We start from the raw sequence: 20,518 nt of genomic DNA, 5'->3' as shown, positions 1-20,518 counted from the left end.
TATATTGTTAGGTTGTGAGGTTCACCTAGTCAACTTTGGTTCAGGGCCTCACTGCTAGTATTTCAGGCTGATGAAGCAATTTTTACAATAAGACATGCAAATCTTCCCACAACAACAAAATATTATTAAGAAATATGCTTACTGATTTGTTAGCATAACATAATTACATAATATAAAAAAATCTATAAAAATGGGCAATCTTTTAAGCATTTCAAGTGGAGCTTGGAAAATGTTAAAGTTCTCATGCATAGCAAATCTTCAAAATAGTCAATAGGCAGTCAACTTATTCAACGCTCAGTTAAGACAAGAAATCAAATCTAGAAATATAACAAAGAATGTGGAGAATCAAGTTCAAACTTCATGATGCATTCTCTAAATTACTTGTAAGTTTGGGATGACATCTCAGAGGATTTTTTTTAAAAAAACAAAAATCATTTGGTGGTTAGCATTAACACCTATGCTGGTTTAGAAAAACACTGAAAAGAAAAACACTTCCAGTAGCAGCCAAAGTAGAAAACAGCAACTGCAGAGTTCAGATAAATAGAGCACTTTCTTCTTCCACTATCCACCTATTTAGTTCTCTGACTGCTTGCGTTTAATATCGCCAGAACTCTTCCCCAAATCTATTAATATATTGATTGTCTAATATAAAATTATAATTTATTTTGCAAGGAAGAACTACATTTTCAACATCACAAATGGCAAGAAAAAAAATAAATTTCTAAAACAGCTAAAATATGCTGAAAACATCTGTAAACTTAGCAAAAATTTAAAATAGATCTCGTCTTAAAGGCATGGTTGAAACAAAGAAAATATTAATCTAAATTTTTTAGACTCTCAAGAAAACAGTATGATAACCTCGTGAAATTTGTACACCCATGACATGTCAGGCTACATCCTACATTACATTAAAGCTATAGTAATCCCCTGCTTTTTTGCTTTCATGCTATATTTTCTACAAAACTTCCCACGTAACTGGGAAGGGTCAAAAGAAGAGCAGGGAGTTGCTCACGTTTTTGAAAACAAGTCTCAGTTTTTAAATTAAATCAGCCAGTTTCAAAAACCTAATGGAAAAAAAGTCACCAAGACTGGTACTTCCAGTATTTTAAAAAACGATAACTTCAATGGTGTGAGACACTTCGCAGCTGCGAGAAAAGACAAAGGACACACCTTTGTGGAGCAGTGGGGTCTGTAAGATAGTTCACAAATCAGCCACAAGATACTTACATTAGGAGTTACAGTCACTATGAATCCAGCAAAGACAGTAGCAGCAAATACACAAGCTAGAGGGAAAGTGAAAGGTTTGTCCAGCTACAGAACAGTTCAAAATCATCTGAACAGTTGCATGCAATGTATCCTTAATACTGTGAATTTACACTTACTTTTTAATTTTGTCATTTTACATACAGATTCTGGTAGGGAAAAAAAAAGCCTTACTTATCCACCCACACAGTGCATTTGATAATCTGTTCCACAGTGACGGATGTTTCATCTAGATACCTTAAACTTATTTATGTTGCCATATAATTCCATTCAATCCATTCTGTTGCTACAGTATACTCACTGCTGTAGTCTTATTCCTTCAACAGTTCTATTAAAAACACCTGATTAAAAAAAAAAAAATTATGTGAACATAAAATTCATGCTATTTTTTTTAACTAAACTAATCTGGACAGACATTAAATGCAGACAAGTGTCTAGACTAAGGCTTATAAATGCAAAATAAATTAATGTATATGAGTGTATGTAATTTCCCGAAAATTTCTACTATAACTTCAGAAGTTAAAGCAGATCTTGGGAACCTTTCTCCGCTGGCAAAGCACCACTGATTTCCAAGGCATGAATTATATGTAATCAGATACACCACTTCTCTCACTACTTGCCCTTACAGTCAGCATCTGTGTTCTCCCCATGTCTCCTACAAACCAGGAGCAATCTGCATCTGGCTAAGCCAGAAACAGTCCTGTGCTGGGTCTTAGCACTCCTCTGCATCTGTGTATGTGACATGGCTACAGTAGTAAACATCCTGTTCACATTACAAAAGACAGAAGAACCGTACTAAACCATGGAAAACTCTACCAACAGGCATTGTTGCCACACTTCCTACGTACAAGTACAGCCTGTTGTAAAATTAAAATGGAAATCTCTCTTCCACAAAGGTGGGACCACAGAGATTCAGGATAAATTTCCTTCCTGCTGGCTAGACTGTACTACTTAATATAAAGATTTGTTGAAAGATAGCTGGCTAATTTGTATCTTGAAATGACATAACTGAGAAGGAGCAGATAAGTCCTCTAGGCTAAAAATCTGTCTGAAACTTCAGAAAGCAAAGCTCATACAAGTTTGGAAGCATGCTTTTTTTCCATGGACCACTGGTAAATGATAAGTTAATAAAAGCCTTTTGTGCTGGATGTAGAGTTTAAGCTATCATGCCTAGAGCAGATGGCAGTCTTCTTTGCAAGAAAGAGACAACCTATGTGACTGTGAAACATGGTATCTTGTCCAGTGTCCTTCTCAAAATCGCACAGGTTCTACAGACTCTACTGTTCCTGCATTGGAGCTATTCTGTCAGCTAGTCAGTCCTTGTAATTTGTTAACAGATGCTGAAATTTTACTTACAGGAATTAGCCAGATAAAAACATTCTAACTAGCTGGCTGCACATTACATTTTGCCACAGTTGCTGCATTTGGACACAGGCGTCCAGGATGATCCTTTTGGTCAAAATGAATACAAAACTTTTGTCCCGAGAGTTGTTTAACAAATAGTTTTATCTCAGATTGTGTTTTCGAAATATAGCTAATGTTGCAGGTTAGGAATGAAAATAATTAAACAACTCAAAAAAAATTTTTCTTCAATTCAGGTGTACTTTAAAACTACATAGTACAGAAGGAATAGAATAGTGAGGGTGCAATGTAGGATGAGGCATGACAAAAAGGTAAAACAAATAAAAAAAATCTGATAAGAGTGTTTGTAAAGACTATCCTTGGCTGAAATAACCAACACAGCTTCAAAATACAGTAGCTCATCTAGCCTTCACTAAACTGTTGCTTTGGTTCCATTATTGTTGGATATAGTTTTCACAAAACCTACCTCTGTTAGTATGTTAAAAAAATTAAAATTGTGCTCATATTTGGAAAGACCTATGTAAGACATGAAGCTGGAGAGCTAGAAAAACAATCCATTTCTAAATAGAAATTTGGCACCTTAGCCAGACCAATTATAGGGAGTAAAAGAGTACATAACTCACATCCAAACTCCAGTGAGTCTTTTAAATTAAAAACCTTTTTTTGAGGTATTCTAGGAGGGGCTGACAGCCCTTTGGACTTGGAAGAACACACCTGTTTACGTATTGCAATTTTAATAAGAATGCCAGGTCATAGGTTCAACAGCCTCCCAGAATCTTTCGAAGAACAAACTGTAGAAAGAACTTCCACTTTTTTTATCAGAGTAAAGAGTGGACCATTTTTCCCATGTGCCCAAGGAAATTATGTCCAAAGAGACTGAAAAAGGAAATGGTTCCAAATACAGTTGCTAGAACTCACAATACATTTTGAAATGAACAGGTAGTCCTGGGTAAAGATGTAAATTTCTGATACTTTCTGAGACTCCTCTCTCATGTGTTATGCAGCAATTTTTCTAACATTTACAGCCACCTAAAACAACAGCTGCCCACAAAACAAATGAAAACTTTGAAGCCTCAGACCCACATAATGTACCAGTATAAATTAAAAGTTTTTCAAAATATTGAAGTGTACAGTCATGCCTTCCAGACAATAGAAGGCTTCTCATTTCATTGAGAAACACCAAGAGAAACGCCTATTTTGTAACCTTTTTGGATTTTCCCTCTCCCAAACCTTCAAGCTTATCCCTCCAATTAAATCATTTGTTCTCCAAATACTTCATATTGCATCCGAGAGATTTAGAAAATAAAACAGGATAAAAATGCCATAAAACTGTGAGATCTTTAAAAAAGTAACCCTTGCACTTCGGATTAAGTAGCACATTGAACCATGATTTGAAAGTGCACACATCACAGTGTTTCCTTCCAATCAGCTGACCCTTGATGCTGTACTCAAAGCATTGAACTTATGAAAAAAAATGTTAAGGACACAAGAATATTCACCCATTTGCCCCCCATATAACCTATGAAATCAGCTTTGAAAAAATTTAAAGTTCCAATGGAAACATGTTCCAGAAATGTGTAACTCCTTTGCAAACAAGTATAAGAATGATTATGATTTCTGTTCAGAGCTATTATTGCTTGGGCAGTGGTTAGTCTGCCTCGGGATTTCTTTGTTTCTTGTATTTTCATGTCCATATGGGTTTTAATTAGGACATAAAGAATTCATTGTGAGCTTTTGAGGAAGGGAAGGAAAGCAATAAACCAGATATGAAAGCCCTTGATATTAGGAACCACAGAGAGCATGAGGGACAGAGTACAATTCCCAGAAGATTGCATGCAAAATACAATGCTTAAGTACCACACATGTGGCTGACATTTTGTTTTCCAGAGTTCATTCCTATTCGTATGTTACAGAGGTAACAATTACAACTGTTATTCTGATGGTTCACAGTGGCACTTCCCATGTGTATCTGCTACACTTATTTTAAATAGAACACAAAATGTCAGGAGCCCGGTCTAACTAGATAACCTACAACTCCCTCACAACCTGGTTACTAATGCGGCAAGGCTGTAGTTTGATGAACATTCATTTCAGAGGTAATGCTGGAGTTTCTTTTCAGAGGAAATGCTTTCCTAAGAGCCTTTGTGATAGCAGATACAGTCAAACAGACTGAGGATCTGTTCTGAACTGAAAATAACTCTCAAAATCTTGACCAACATCAGTTCACTGAGGGGGCAGAAAGCAGTATGAGGAACTGATTAAGCACACCATCACAAAAAGAAATAACTCCCAAACCCTGACCAGGATATCTTATTAGTGCCTTCAGAGATTTCCTCTGGAATTGTTCTCCACTTCACTTAGTCTTTTATATTTAAAATTACTTTACTTATTGATCTGAGCCTGATAGTGCTCCTCATATTTCAGAACAGATTTTAAACACAGCCAAGAGGATTTTTTTAACACCAAAAGCAACAAGGTCTAACAAAAGCTGTAGCATCTAAGCACACAAAACCTATTGTCCACTTAGACACTTGTTCACTACCTTTACCAGAAAGTTCTGTAGTACTAAAGAGGCAGAAGGGACTACTGAAAAATATAGGACATTTGCCCATTTACTGTGCAGTTTCCACCAGTCTAGGCTAACAGTAAATAAGATGTAGTCCAGAGGTTATGCTTTAACAGGAAATCTGGGGCTGTACAGACCTTCCCACCACACAGTATCATGGACTACACAACAGAGGCCTGAAACATTCCCACAAGGGTGCAAAATGACAGCATCATTACAAAATTCTGCTGAATTTCCTTACACTACTATTAATCCAAAGATATGATGCTCAGTACAGCAATACTGGCTCCAACAGATACAGATGGAAGCAGTTCTAGCACAGAGCAAGGTGCTCTGTTTATTGAACTAGCTTGCAATATCCGCAAATGATGATGAATGTCAGGCACTATTCACTCATGACAAGATATTATTTCTGTCTACTTCTCCTGAGCACTACTGCATTGTAGAAATATTCAGTCAGGATTTATACTTAGGGTGTCAGAGTTGACAACACAGCAGACAAAACTTGTCCATTAAATCTGTCCTACTGAACCTGCAACCTGGCCGTACTCTCACTAGTGCTGTAACATTACAGCTTGAATTAGCTACATGAAATAAAGCAGCTTTCAGGGTGCCTGTCCTGTCCCTGGGTCACAGAATGTTTGAAGATGGAAGGAACCTCTAGGCATCATCTGGTCCAACACCCATGTTCAAGCAGGGTCCTCTTGATTAAATGGCCTTGGACTACGTCCAGATGGCTTTTGAATATCTCCCAAGGCTGGAGACTTGGGAGATACCACCTCCCTGGGCAACCTGTGCCAGTGCTCAGCAAACCTCGTAGTAAAAAAGTGTTTCCTGATGTTCAGGAAGAACCTCCTGTGTTTCAGTTTGTGCCCATTGCCTCTCATCCTGTCGCTGTGCACCACTGAGAAGAGCCTGGCTCCATCTACTGTGCACCCTCCCTTCAGGTATCAATTACATTGGTAAGATCCCCCTGAGCCTTCTCTTCTCCAGGCTGAACAGTCCCAGCTTTCTCAGTCTTTCCTAATAGGAGAGATATTCCAGTCTCTTAATAATTTTAGTGGCTTTTCATTGGACTCTTTCCAGCATGTCCATACCTCTCATGTAATGGGAAGCCCAGACCTGGACACAGCACTTCAGGTGTGACCTCACCAGTGCCAAGGAGAGGGGAAGGATCACCTCCCTCAGCCTGCAGGCAAGAATCCCCGTAATGCAGTCGGGGATACCATTAGCCTTTGCCTTCTTTTGGCAAGGGGACAGTACTGACTCATGTCCAACTTGGTGTCTACAAGTACCCTCTGTGCAGTTCCTACAAAGCTGTTTCCCAGCTATGCAGCCCCCAGCCTCTACTGGTGCATGGGGTTGTTCCTCCCCAGTTGCAGTACTTTACACTTCTCCTCATTGAACCTCATGAGATTCCTGTTAGTCCATTTCTCCAGCCTGTTGCTCTAGCCCATTGAGGTCCCTCTGTTTGGCAGCAGTGTATCAGCCACTCCTCACAGTTTTGTGTCACCAGCAAACGTGCTGAGGGTACACTCTGGCCCATCATTCTGATCAACAAGGAAGATGTTAAAGAGGACCACAGCCAATATTGACCCCTAGGGTACACTGTTTGTTACTGGCCTCCAATTAGACCTTTCACCACTCTTCACCACTCTCTGGGCCTGGCCATTCAGCCAGTTTTCAGTCCAGCTCACTGTCTGTTCATCCAGCCTATACAACAGCTTGTCTCTGAGGATCTCATGGGAGACAATGTCAAAGATCTTACCAAAACTCAGGTAGACAATATCCACGCCTCTCCCATCAGCTATCAGGCCAGTCATTTCAGTGCAGAAATGTGTCAAGTTGGTCAAGCATGGCTTCCTCTTGGTGAAGCCATGCTGATGGTTCCTGGTGATCTTCTTGTCCTTAATGTTCCTAGAAATGGTTTCCAGGATGAACTGCTCCATCAGTTTTCCAGGGATAGAAGGGAGGCTGACTGACCTGTAGGTCCCTGGGTCGTCCTCTTGCCCTTCTTGAAGATTAGAGTGATATTTACTTTCTGCCATCTTCAGGAACTTCTCACAGTCACAATTATTGACAAAAGGTTATTGAGAGTGGCCTTGCAATGACATCAGACAGCTCTCTCACCATTCATGGATGCATCCTATCGGTGCTCATGTACTGAGTATGTCCAGTTTGCTGAAGTGCTGCCTGAACTGATCCTTCTCCATCAAGGGTGCATCTTGCTTGTTTTAACCTTTCCCCTTGCTCTCTGGAACCTGGGATACCTGAAGGCCAGTCTTGTTAGTAAAGACTAGGGCAAAGAAGGCATTCAGTACCTCAGCCTTTTTCATATCCTGTGTAAAGGTCCCCACCCCATTCAGCCATGGGCCCACATATTCCTTAGTCTTTCCTTTGCCATTCACATATTTATAGAGAACATATGTATTATATATTTCTTGTTACCCTTGACATTCCCCACCAGTTTCGACTTTCTCAGCCATGCCTTCTTCTGCATGTTTGGACAGTGTCTCATTATTCCTCCCAGGCTACCTCCCCCTGCTTCCACCTTCTGTATGCTATTTTTTTCTCTTTGAGTTTTGCCAGGCCTCCTGGCATTTTTACTTGACATCTTTCTCCCTAGCATGAACTGCTCTTGAGCTCAGAGGAGGTGATCCTTGGAGATCAACTATCTTTTTTAGCTTCTAACTTCTTCCAAAGCTTTATCCCGTTGGGACAATTTCAAGAACATTCCTGAAAAGGCTGACACCTCTGCTCATGAAGGCCAGAGTTGTGACCTTACTTTTTACCCTGCTCGATCCTTTCTCAGGATCCCAAACCCCGCCATCTCACAGTCACTGCAGCCAAGGCTGCCTTCAGCCTTCATATCCCCAGCAAGCCTTTGCTTGTTTGTGAGTACAAGGTCCAGCAGAACACCTCTCCTAGTTAACTCCTCTATCATTTCCAGCAGGAAACTTCCATTGATTTTCTCCAAAAAATCCTGGATTGTTTATGCTCTGATGTCTTGTCCATCAAGCTGAAATTGGGGTAGTTGAAGTTCTCCTCAAGGACCAGGGCCTGCTAATGTGAGGCTGCTTCTAACTGTCTGTAGAAAGACTCATCTATTTGTTCTTCCTGATCAGGTGGCCTATAACAGGTACCCAATACACTGTCACCTCTACTGGTCTACCTGTTAATCCTTACCCATAAACTCTCTGTTGGCTCCTCATCCATCCCAAGGGAGATCTTCATGCATTCCAGCTATTCTCTCACACAAGGGGCAGCTCCACCTCCTCATTTTTCCACACTGTCCTTCCTGAAGATCCTGAATCCTTCCATTGCAGCACTACAGTCACAAAAGCCACCCCACCACATCCCTGTGATCCCAACAAAATCACTGTCCTGCAACTGCACACGGATCTCTAGTTCTTCATGTTTATTCTCCATGTTGCATGCATTAGTATGCAAGCACTTCAAAGAGGAACCACAGCATGCTGATTTCCCAGAAGCAGTCTGGGAGGTTTCCCCAGAGTAGCATCTTGTATACATGTCCTTGCTCATATGCAAATGCTTAAGCCCCATCTCATGAATTTTGTTCCCTGTCACTCACATCACTCTAGTCCTTTGTATGTCAACACTCTCCATCACTCTTTCACAGGGCTGCTAGTAACTCCCTCTCCTATGATTCCTAGTTTAAATGCCTCCTTAACAGGCCAGCCATCCTGATGGCAAAGATTCCTTCACCTCACTTAGTCAGGTGGATCCCATTTCTCCCAAGCAGATATTGATCCTCAAACAGAGTTCGATGGTTATAGAAACCAACCCCAGCTGGCATCACCAGCTCTGCAACCAGTTGTTTACATGTAGTCAACCCTTTCCCCTCACTAGCAGGATAGGGAGGAACATCACCTGGGTCCCCAGACTATCATCCCCCTAAATCTGTAGTTACTTTTGATACACTTGAGGTTGTCCCTGATAGTATCACTCATGCCCACATGAGAGAAGAGCAGGGGGCAATAGAGGGTGGAACAACCTTTAACAGTCTCTCCAAAACATCCTGTATCCACACCCCCAGGAAGGAGCAAAATTCTTTGGACAACAGGTCAGGTTGGCAGGTGAGCTGCCTACCACTATCGCTCACAACTTCTTCTAGGGTATCCTGCCTGGTTCAGAGTTAGTTGTCCCGGTTTCTTCACTTGAAAGCACACTTGTCTCCTCCTCAGCTTTGAGGGCAGCAAACCTGTCCCACAGCTGCAAGGCTTCAGGTGAAGCAGGAGCCTTCCTGCTAGTTTGTGACGTACCCTGCTGTGGCAAAATAATGCAAGACTGGGGCGAGGAGGTAGGTCTGTAACACTCAAGAGACCAAACAGCTGAGCTGCTGGAAAACACATACATCATGCTAATTGTTTTCTGGGCATTGTGTGCTTGGCAAGCAGACCCTCTGTGCTCAGATAACATAGGCCTGTGCCTGACCTGTTGTGGGAAACATCAAAACACAGTGGTAAACAACGCCTGCAAGAAATTCTTGGAGTACAGGCAAAAGCGGCAGACTCAAGCATTCTTTCTTTTCTGCTCTCTTGCAAGGACCAAGCTCCACCAGTCCTCTTCCCCTGCATGCGTGCACCAGAATGAATGCAGCTGTGGAATTGCTTCAATTTACTAGGTGGCACAGAGAGATTCTTCTCTTGCAAGGACTGAGCTCCACCAGTTCTGCCTCCCCACCCCTGCCTCCCCGTACGCATGAGCCTGCCTGAGTACTGCTGCGGAGTTTTCCCCTGGTTTGCAAGGTAACACAAATAAATCTACTCTTTGCATTTCACCCATGGTTTGTGGATGCTCCTGTGCCCTGCCTGCGTTGGCTCACACACCTGGGATGAAATATGTGACATGTTTTTAACTAACCAAGGAATGGTTAATAGAGGAGGGTGAGCAAGTGGCTGTGTGGTGTTTGCACTGGCTGGATTTAAACCATGACAGTGTTGTTTTAGTATCATACCTAGGGCATTACGTGACAGACAGGCAGGAGAGAAAAGGGATCTAAATAAATCACCTCAACCAGGGTACAGATTAATTCTTCTTCCTTACAGATCTATCCACCATGTTTGGACAGCTGAATTAATTACTTTATAAATGTCACTGTTGATTTTAGGAAAAGGCTGGAAGTATTAGTGGAAACTAGAAGCTCTGAACATAGCAGAGGCAATGTGATTAAGATGTAATTGTTTTTTAGATATAAAATGTATTTTTACTAAGATTTTGCTGAACCTGAAGTAGTTATGTTGCAGTTGGCAACAAAAAAAAACAGAAAGTTCCATGGAGAAGTAAGAGATAGTAATGATCCTTTCATATTAATACCAGTCAGCACATAAGAAAAACACCATGCAGATCCCTTATTTACACTAAGCGGCCTGTGTAGCCCTTAATGGACCAGTGAAGTGAAGAAGAGAAGGAGCTGTAAGACCGAATAAGGTTACAGCTGAAATCAGCCTAAGTAACAGATTCAGCTATTGAAAAGAGAGGACACTCTTCCTGAACCGGTCAACACACAGAAGAGTTAACTGAGAGGTGCATAACCAGATCTATGCTGAGTTACGGTTCTATTTGTTAGGACTAGTTCAAATGAGGCCTCAAAATCGGGGGGGGGGGGAAACCAACTATTTTTCAATCTTCTCCCATCCTCTCTGAAGCATGAGCTAATCTGTACAGAAATTCTCCACAGACCAGGACCTTGCAGCTACTGAAATCAAGTCACATCATCAAGAAAAAAGCATTCCGTTTATCATTTTGCTCGGTGCTTCCTTTGCAGAAGATAAACACATGTAAAACAGTTCCAATGGTGTGCAAATGTTCAAAGGGGAAAAAATAATATATTGCCCAGTGTTAACTGTAAATTATTAACCAATATCTGATGCAAGACTATGCTTTTTCTAAGTAGTAATTAGTTACTTTTCAGGTTATTTTCTTTCATTATGAGTTTGTCTTCCCAGCTTATACTTTGCTTTCTTCAAAAACAAGCCCAAAACCATGCAGAACAAGGAAAAAGAACACAATGAAAAATAATAACCTAGTTTACTTTTGCACATTGATCCAATGAGTGTTCTATAACACGTATTTCAATTGCTCCCAGTCTTCCTGCTTTTGAATGGTGGCTACTTGCAAAGCAGAAGGAAATTGTTTAGTTTTAGGAAATGTAATATTTGACAGGTAATCACAGCACATAAAAATGCTGTACACAACACATGCATGTTGATTTTGCAGCTCAGAGAACAAACAGATTGCTTCCCTTTAGTTATCTAAGTATCTGACATCAGAAGCTTGAAAACAGCATAAATTGTTATTAATACAATTCTTCTCATTCATAAAATTATTCACTTTCAAAAATCAAAATATAAAGCATGTAACATGCCAATAACAGAATTCTCTTCTCTGGAAGTGATGTTTTTTAGTAGAAGAAAATAGTTTAAAGTAAAATCACTAGCAAACCGAGTTGGGTAGAAAAACAACAAAATTAGACCAAATTCAAAATGAGATGTCTTTTGACACACAGATTTTGTATTGCAATAGATTACACTAATAAAATTATATTTAAGAACACGTGATAAGTTTGTTCTCACAGTATTTTTGCTGTATGGGACATAGAAGTAGAACTCAAATGCAGTTATGCTGAAATTAGGACTTTCAGTTATAGCTGACATTACCCACTGGACGTCTTAGGTATAATGGAGAGAGTTGTACATGTACACCATCTACCCCTTAAGCAGAGGTGCTTGACAAATTTTTTCTTTTTGTGGATAAGATTTTAGGACATAGTGTTCTACAAGAGCTAGGAATAAAAGCTCTCAGCCCTGCAGGGAAGTACTTGGCGATACTGGTGGATGAAAAATTGGACATGAGTAAGCAGTGTCTACTTGCAGCTCAGAAAGACAGTCATATACTGCATCAAAAGGACTGTGGTCAGCAGGTTGACAGAAGTGATTGTCCCCCTCTGCTCAACTCTCAGATTCCACCTGGAGTACTGCATGCAGCTCTGGGGTCCTTAGCACAGGAAAGACGTGGACCTTTTGGAGCGGGTCCAGAGGAGGACCACAAAAATGGTCAGAGGGGGGGAACACCTTTCTTATGAAGAAAGGCTGAGAGATTTGGGGTTGTTCATCTCAGAGAAGAGAAGGCTCCAGGGAGACCTTATCGCAGCTTTAGAGTGCTTAAAGGGGGCTTATAACAAAGATGGAGAGAGACTTTTTACCATGGCCTGTAGTGACAGGGCAGGGGGCAATGGTTTAAAAATGAAAGACCGTAGATTTAGATTGGATCTAAGGAAGAAATTTTTTTACAATGAGGGTGGTGAGACCCTGGAAGAAGTTTCCTAGAGAAGTTATGGAAGCCCCATAATGGGAAGTATTCAAGGTCAGACTGGACAGGGCTCTGAAAAACCTGATCTAGTGAAAGATGGACCTGCTTGTGAGAGACTGTTTGAGGTAGATGATCTTTGAAGGTCCCTTCCAGCTGAAATCACTCTGTGATCCTATAAAAATTAGGTTCACAGAGGTCCAAAGTCAAGTTAGGGAACACTAGTTTGATCCCATACATACCACTGACCATGCGTTTTCCATAGCTTAGTTGTTACAGCAATTTTTAAAGGAAAATATTAACCTGGATTTAAAGATTGATAGCAACTGAGAATTTATCAGTGTTTTGTGAGCTGTCCCATGTTTACTATTACTGAAAAACAGACCTTTTGTTTCTAGCTCAAATCTGTGAATTCAGGTTTCAGTCTTCTGTCATGTTTGCTGCAGCAAAAAATGTTGTGTCTAGACTGTGATTTTTCACTGATAAACATGGACAAACAAATGGACTTGTTCACTACTCAATGAACTTAAAAAGGTGTGTTTTCTATTTGTTATTTGTTTCCTTCTGAATGTCCCCCAGTTTATCTGCATTGCTCTTATCCGTGAACAGCAGAAATCTTTCAAGTAAGATTAGCAGCAATGTTAAATAAGTACTAATAAGACTCTTCTATTCAAGTACTTTCTGTTTATATATCCAACAATTTTGACACTAAAATTTGTACCAAGAACTTTGTATAGTTAATTACATTTGCACCCCTAGTTTTTTCTTAAAGTTACAGCTCCCATAATGTACATCTTGTTTCCATAAACACAGCAGCTGTCATTTCCATTCCTACAATTTTCAGTGGATAATACTAGACTACAATAGAACTCCAGAAACAGAATTTCAAGCCATGCCAAATCAGATGTCTTACAGAAGTTTATTACATCAATACCACTATCTAATCAACCAAATTTGTAACCTCACTAAAAGAAAGATTCGTAGTGGAGTTTCAGGTAGCCTGATTTCCATAAGCCCAATTTGATTGCCACTATTTTATCATATTTCAATGCCTTTCTAATAAAAACAAAATTAGATCTTCCATTATTCTGTTTCAGATCAATATCAAGTTTTCTCTCAGTTTTTTGAAACTTTATCTTTGTTCCAGAACTTGATTAAAATCAGATTATAAATCTACTCAAGGAGGTTTGATTTTGGATAGTAATATAACAGCAGGAGTTTTTGATTGGAATAACTAACACAACTAGTATTTAAAAATTCTCTTCTTTCAAAAAAAAAATGAATGCTATAAATTTAAAAAGGAAATAAAACATCAAAAACGGTAGTTTTTATATGGAAGTCTTGAGCAGCACATCTTTTATTGCCTTGCTTTTTAGATATGACTGACTGAGGTGGCACTCTACTGCACAAAACTGGACCTAGCTCTTCTATAATAAAAAAGTAATATGTAAATATAATTTCCCCTAACTGCACTCATAAGTTTCGGACTATGTAAATTCTCTAATTTGAGTCTAATTTGAGTTTAAATTCTCAAAGTCTCAAGTCTCTTTGGATTAAAAAGTATTTATTTATTAAACAAAAAAAAATATGTAAAACTAGATTTCTGAAACTCTACAGTATGTACACTTACATAATTATTTATAAACAGATTATTAAATAGCAAGCAACATAACTGTTTATCCAGCAAACTCATTCTTATACAACTTGGAAAATTCTAATAAATATCCCCAAAATCCTGTAATCTGTAACCATTAGCAGAAGGCCTTTATCATCATTTTGCTGGTGTTATTTGTTCACTCTGCTTAGTCCTTAAAATCTTATTTAATACACTGTTATATTATAAGACTGCTTAGCACAGAAGTTTCAGTCACATTGGCACTGGAATTTGTGAAGAGCTTAAAGTTTATAATATGCTTGAAAAAAAGCAACAAAATTGTTAGAGTTTCTATATATAAAGTTGTTGTAACTTATCTAAATTGAAAATCCCTAGGAGGACAATTTCCTTGAAGAACAGAAAGTAAATGCAAACAACTATGTACGTGTTCACACTTTAAATATTGTAAAGAACTAAATGTGTTATTTGGTCTTAAGAATCCAACAGTTTATATTCATTTTCTAAATTAATCCTTCCCATCTTATAAAATCAAATCTCTTTTTAAGATGTTGATTTATGTTCCATAATTTCAGCTACAACCTACATCTTCATCCTGAGGATATCCATGCCTGGGTACGCTGCATTACAGTGAATATTTACTTTCAGCAGGTCTATATGTAAATTAGTCACTGTTGCTGTGGACTTTAAAAGAAATATGTTGATTTAAAAGGTGAAACAGCATCTTATGAAAGCTCTACTACTCTTTGCTTTATCTGTAGTTACTGGGAGCAATTAGAGTAACAAAAAAATTGGTGATGCTTCTGCCAATCTACAGTTTCCAGTTTTTTTCTATTCAGGTGGATAAAAATAGACTTATTCTGATATTCACTAGTGATTTAGAGATTTTTGATCTTCAGAGCTGAAGACTGAGTAATACTTTCGTAGTGTAGGAAGGAGCAGAATCTGTGAAAAAAAGAAAAAAAGGAATACATCTCAGATTTCAGCTATGTAATCCAGCACAAATAAATGGAGCCCTTAGCTAGAAACAGCTAGGTTTGATTTCATTTCAAAGGTATTCTGTGAGTGATCTTTTCAGAAATTCTGCTGGCTCTTATTATACAGAAGCTGTTCCTTCTCTAGTCTGCTTTTCAAAAGCAGGTATTGGTATAATCTATAGCTGAAGAGTTCAAAAGCAGGAAATCCAAGAAGGATTCAACCTCATCATAAAAAGCATGGAAGGCAGAAAAGCATATCCCTGAGCTGCTTTGCACAAAGCTGGTCTATGCTTGACAGGGCCAAACGCAGGTTTCAGGCAGCCTGGAAGTTGTTATCTTAAACTCCATATTTCACAAGTATGCAAATACAACTCCGTCACTACATATTTCACGAGTATCTCTAAAGCCAAATTATTATCTCAGGTCATTATCAGAATTTGGCACTTTTATATCAGACTTCACTTTACAATTAGATGGCTTGAATACTCAAGTGTGCAGCTTATGGACCTTAAGGAACAAAAGTCTAGTATCAGAACATGAAAAGTATTCTGCAGCCACATCCTGTGGCCTTGCTTTACATGTCTTTTATCAGGTCCTTGTAGGACTCCTATACAGACCACTTACATGAAATGCAAAGTATGAAAAGATACCATAAGATTCTTTCCACAAAAAATAATTTCTACCGGCAAAATCTCAAAGATATTTAAACAGAGCCTGTAGGGTATTTTGGCTCACAGGAAATTTTCCCTTTATTTCCTGACACTAAACAAGACACTAGAGATTGACAGTAACTTAATTGTGGTAAATATAAGACAGCATAGCAAAAAAAAGTAATATGCAAACTTTCAGGTGCTGTGCAGTAAAGAAAAGAGCAGTGATTTTACTAAATAATTTCAGAGTTGTTAAACAATTAGTACATTGATACAGATACACTGTTAAAGAATGTTCTCTCAATGTAAAGAACATTTAATATATACACTGTTTTGAGGAGGGAAAGCACTTCTGCAGGAATTCAAAATCGCTAATGCTAATCCCAAGAGAGGTAAGTAAATCTGGAGAATGAGGATACTCATTGCACACATTATCGTTGTCTAACAGGTGTACAAACACACCATTGATTTTGTATCCATTTGTTCAATATCAAGTGATTTAGTTAGAGCCCAAACTTTTAACAAAATACATTTGACATTTTCAATTTTAGTCTTATCTAATATCATAACAGACAATTACAGTTTAAGTGTATATTACTTGTACTCTTAAACATCAATGTTCCCAATGTATGTCTGAATTTATATCCAAGATAGCAGCAAGCTTACTGCAAGTTAACACATACCTCTTTCCTTGAGGTCTTCAATGTATGCTTTCATAAACTCTTTCTCAAATTGCTCACGATCACGTTCACTTTCTACAATTTCTTCAGTGTCTTCACATACAATAGTTTCAACTGGACTGTCCTTGAGACTTATGAATCTAGAGAGAGATTAACACAAGAACATATGCAACAGGTTTCCAAACATCAGTGGCCAGCATGAAAGACATTTTAGAAGTTGCTACTGCACTCAGAAGGGGAAACGTGAAAAACACTTGCTCAATTTTTGTATTATGGCATTGTTAGGATCCATCTATTATTAGAAACAAAGATTTCAAAAGGCACCTTCTCCATATTCTACTTTCCATATAAAAATGATCAGATTCACCTCTTTCTTTTGACCTATCTACACAAAGCATTCTATGCAATAACAGGTATATTTCTTTATTATGGAACTTCTCACAGACTAAACTGTAATTTCACATCTGCTAATGAGCAGTATGAACTCCATCCTAACAATCTTGTGTATCAATCTGGAATGTTGCTAGTATGACTTAGTTGACAATTTGTATCTCCATTTTTTGGTTGTTGTTATGCTGCTTCTCTTTTACAATGCATGACTGGACTTGCATTATGTTGTACTTGCAAATTTCCTAAAGCTACACATCACAGGTGAAAAACTAGATGGTCACATAAACAAGTTACATAATGCGCAAATTAAGTGCACAGCATTCTGAAAATCTCTGATATTACCACTCTAAGAAGAGAAAAAAATCAATAAAATTGTTCCTTTTAAAAGAACAAATGTTCCAACAAATCATATGGGTTTTTAAAATCTCATTAATTGCTGTAAGCCTGTGGTTGGTTGACCTTGGCTGGCCAGGTGTCCACCAAGCAGCTCTCTCACTCCCCCTCCTCAGCAGGACAGAGGGAGAATATAAGATGAAAAACTCACAGGCTGAGATAAAGCAAAAGCCATGCACAGAAACAAATCAAAGAAAAAAAAATATTATTCTCCACTTCTCATCAACAAGCTGTGTCCAGGCACTTCCTGGGAAGCAGAGACTTGGCACATGTAGTGGTTGCTTTGGAAGACAAATACCTTAATAACAAATGACCCATCTCCCCTCTCCTTTCTCTTAGCTTTTACTGCTGACCGTAGTGTCATATGGTATGGAATATCCCCTTGGTCAGTTTGAGTCAGCTGTTCCAGATATGTCCTCTCCCAACGTCTTGCTCATCTTCAGCCTACTGGCCCTTGTGAAGAAGGGTTGGAGAGACAGCCTTGATGCTGTGCGAGCACTGCTCAGCAGTGGTCAAAAACTTTACGTGTTATCCACACCATTCAATCTACAAATACAAAGCCCAGCACCATAAGGGCTGCTGTGGAGAATGTTAACTCCATCCTAGCTAGATCCAGTATAGAGGCTCAAAGGGTTTCATAATCAAAGACCTGAACATCACCTACAGAAATGCAAGATCATTGCAATTTCAGACCAAAAGGTCTTTTAGTCTTATCCTGCATGCAATGGCAAACCACTCTTTCACAACAAAGAATATGTGAACTACTAAACTCGTGTGACACTATTTAGCCACCTAACTCATCATGTCTGCCACTCACAGCAGCATCCTTTTGACAGCACTGAGCTTATCAACTCTGGGGCATGACTTTGTGATTCCAGGGTTAGAGCTACTATGACCAAGTTTGCACAGGAATAGCAGTTTAGGCATATGGATGCACAACATGGGGAACTGTCAGAAGACTACCAGAAAGCTGCAGCTCTTCTGCAATTTCCAATCTCCTTAGTGCCTCCTTAAGGTCTCTGATATAAATTAGGTCAGAATTTGACCACCAGGTATGCAGTAGAAACTGGTGTTTGTGAAAGTATTTCTCCTGGGTGCATCTACTTTATCTTCTTAGGAACATATTCCTTTCTCTCTCACTTTTACTTACTTTAAACCTGTGGTTGACTCACAGACAGCTGTGGGCATCTCAACCAGGTCATCACCACTGACAACTAGCAAACTGAGCTTTGGCATATTGACCAGAGCTCGTGGAAGATAAGTCAACTTGTTTTTCTGTAGTAGAAGCGTCTGCAGCTGATCTAATCTGTAAAAATACAAAATATAAGAATAAAGTAAAATATTTACTTCAGACAGGAGCATCTATCCAAAATAGCAATACAGACCTAATCTTCTGTAAAAGAAGAACAATTACATGCACCATCTTTGGCTTCTCAAAAATTACTCATACCACACCTTCACAAACTGTGATGACCTTTAATGGAAATTTCCAGTCATGGTTCGTCATTATCATACCTCTGACAAGTACTCAGAAGCATGCCCAAGACAAAATCTTACAAAAATTACTGTGATTTCATACAGAAGATGTTGACAGAGTATGATATAAAGCCCCACAATGTGTATCCTGGAACTAATCAAAAATATGGGTCACCAGCTCGCACCTTTGTGCACACACTGCTTCCCATGAACTGGATACACCTGTACTGGGCAGTATACTCCCTCCTATTATTTCTCACTGGTAATTAGTACTGGGGGGAGCAAGTGAAAGACCAGCTTCTGCTCATATGGCTCTTTCAAGTTGTCCCACTGAAATCAATTTAATGACAATGTTTTGTAGAGGAAGGTATCAGGCTTCTTGTGCTTTATTTCCCCTGGTTTTCCTAAAGCAACAGTAACTCGTGGCTGAGCATTTATTCCTTGGAGTAGATAGAAGGTGAAAAGCATAGCAAACTGACAAAACAAGTTTGTTTTATTTGACCAGAAGGGTCCATTCCTAAAACACTGTTGCAGGCTACTGATTATCAGGCCCATATGGTCTGTTTGAGTTCAGGGAAAGATTTTAAGTAAGGCTTCAGTTTGCTGCCAACTCATCTTTTTTAATCACAGACCTCATGGTAGTTCACTGAGGTTCTTCAACACTGCAGGCGTTGAAACCATGAGTCTGAATAAGAGTATCAGTTTACTGGGGTTTGGGGAGATCCTGACATTTCCTAGTCTTCAGAATGCACATGAGCCCAATACATCTCAAAATTCAAAATCCAAACTAAAACAAAGAAAACCTTGTTTTGTGATGTCTGATTATGATGCTTTGGTATCAAGGCTGGCAACTCAGTATGAAATTGAGAAGATGACATGTAGAAAAGGAATATTTTGGAGATAGAGAAATATATGTATAGGTTCCAGAGAAAAAAATCCCTGGGTATCCTTCCATAAAATAAAAATATCCTCTTAGAAGCTCTTTGAAGTTAATCAAATCTCTCCTCAAATCTCTGGAAAAAAAATTGCAGGTTTTTGCTGTCATGGTTAGAGCAGGTGAATTAATAATATAAATTAAAACTTCAGCCCTCCTGTCAAAGATGTCTGTGCTTACACAATGTCCCAGAAAGGTCTTGTGAAAGTTAAGGCTGAATGAATTTTTGGTGAAGTTTCCTCTGCCTCAAGGATCAATAAACAATCTGTATTTTTTTTTTTATAAACTTGTTAATACTTGTTCTGGTTTACTTATGGCTATGTAAAGTTTCATAAACCAAGTTACAACAGAACTCCAGACTGAATAAATAGGCCCAGGGATAGGAAAAGTGCATTCTCAAGCTAGCAAGCCCCATTAAAGTGATCAGCATGACTTTTTAAAACTAAATTGAGAGAGTGAGTGTATGTGTGCACATGTATATATACTTCAGGAGGGGAGGATTGTCAGTGTTTTCTTTAATCTTGCCATTTATTTTTTTTTGCTTTACTGCCAAAGTTTGTCAGATTCTTTCAACAATTTAAATATTCTTCAGTTCATCTTTCACTCATTTTCACCACATCTACCCTCCAGAGAGATACTGCTGCCAATTCCATGTGGTGAGTCTCACTTGCTGGAACCGGGACAGAGTGTGCTCCACGAACTTCCCAAATATCAATGGCTGGATATAATGACAAATTATCATGAATGCAGCAGAAAATGTAATTAGTTAAGTGAACGGTAGAGGCACTGACTGTGCAATCTGCCATCAAAGAGTTAGAAAACATCATTCCTGTTCTCTGACCTAGCCCATCAATAACAGTGGCAAAGCTTACATGCATTTCCGACT

The 20,518-nt window shown here is 38.9% G+C and overlaps 1 protein-coding gene across 1 annotated transcript in view; it reads right to left on the bottom strand.

Annotated features, from left to right (window-relative positions):
* Positions 1–15,027: 15,027 nt before the first annotated feature.
* The window catches only part of LRRC2 (leucine rich repeat containing 2), a gene marked incomplete at its 5' end in the record, with an annotated part of 40,673 nt that continues 35,182 nt past the window's right edge, over positions 15,028–20,518 (bottom strand). The window contains 3 exons of the mRNA XM_010076137.1: positions 15,028–15,077; positions 16,443–16,579; positions 18,373–18,528. Of these exons, the coding sequence (XP_010074439.1) occupies positions 15,028–15,077; positions 16,443–16,579; positions 18,373–18,528 (343 nt within the window). The remainder of the gene's footprint in view (positions 15,078–16,442; positions 16,580–18,372; positions 18,529–20,518) is intronic.

This window comes from Pterocles gutturalis, unplaced genomic scaffold (assembly GCF_000699245.1).
Source record: "Pterocles gutturalis isolate BGI_N339 unplaced genomic scaffold, ASM69924v1 scaffold11828, whole genome shotgun sequence".
Taxonomy (NCBI): domain Eukaryota; kingdom Metazoa; phylum Chordata; class Aves; order Pterocliformes; family Pteroclidae; genus Pterocles; species Pterocles gutturalis.
Note: the sequence above shows the minus strand (reverse complement) of the source record. Positions and strands in the feature narration are given on the sequence as shown.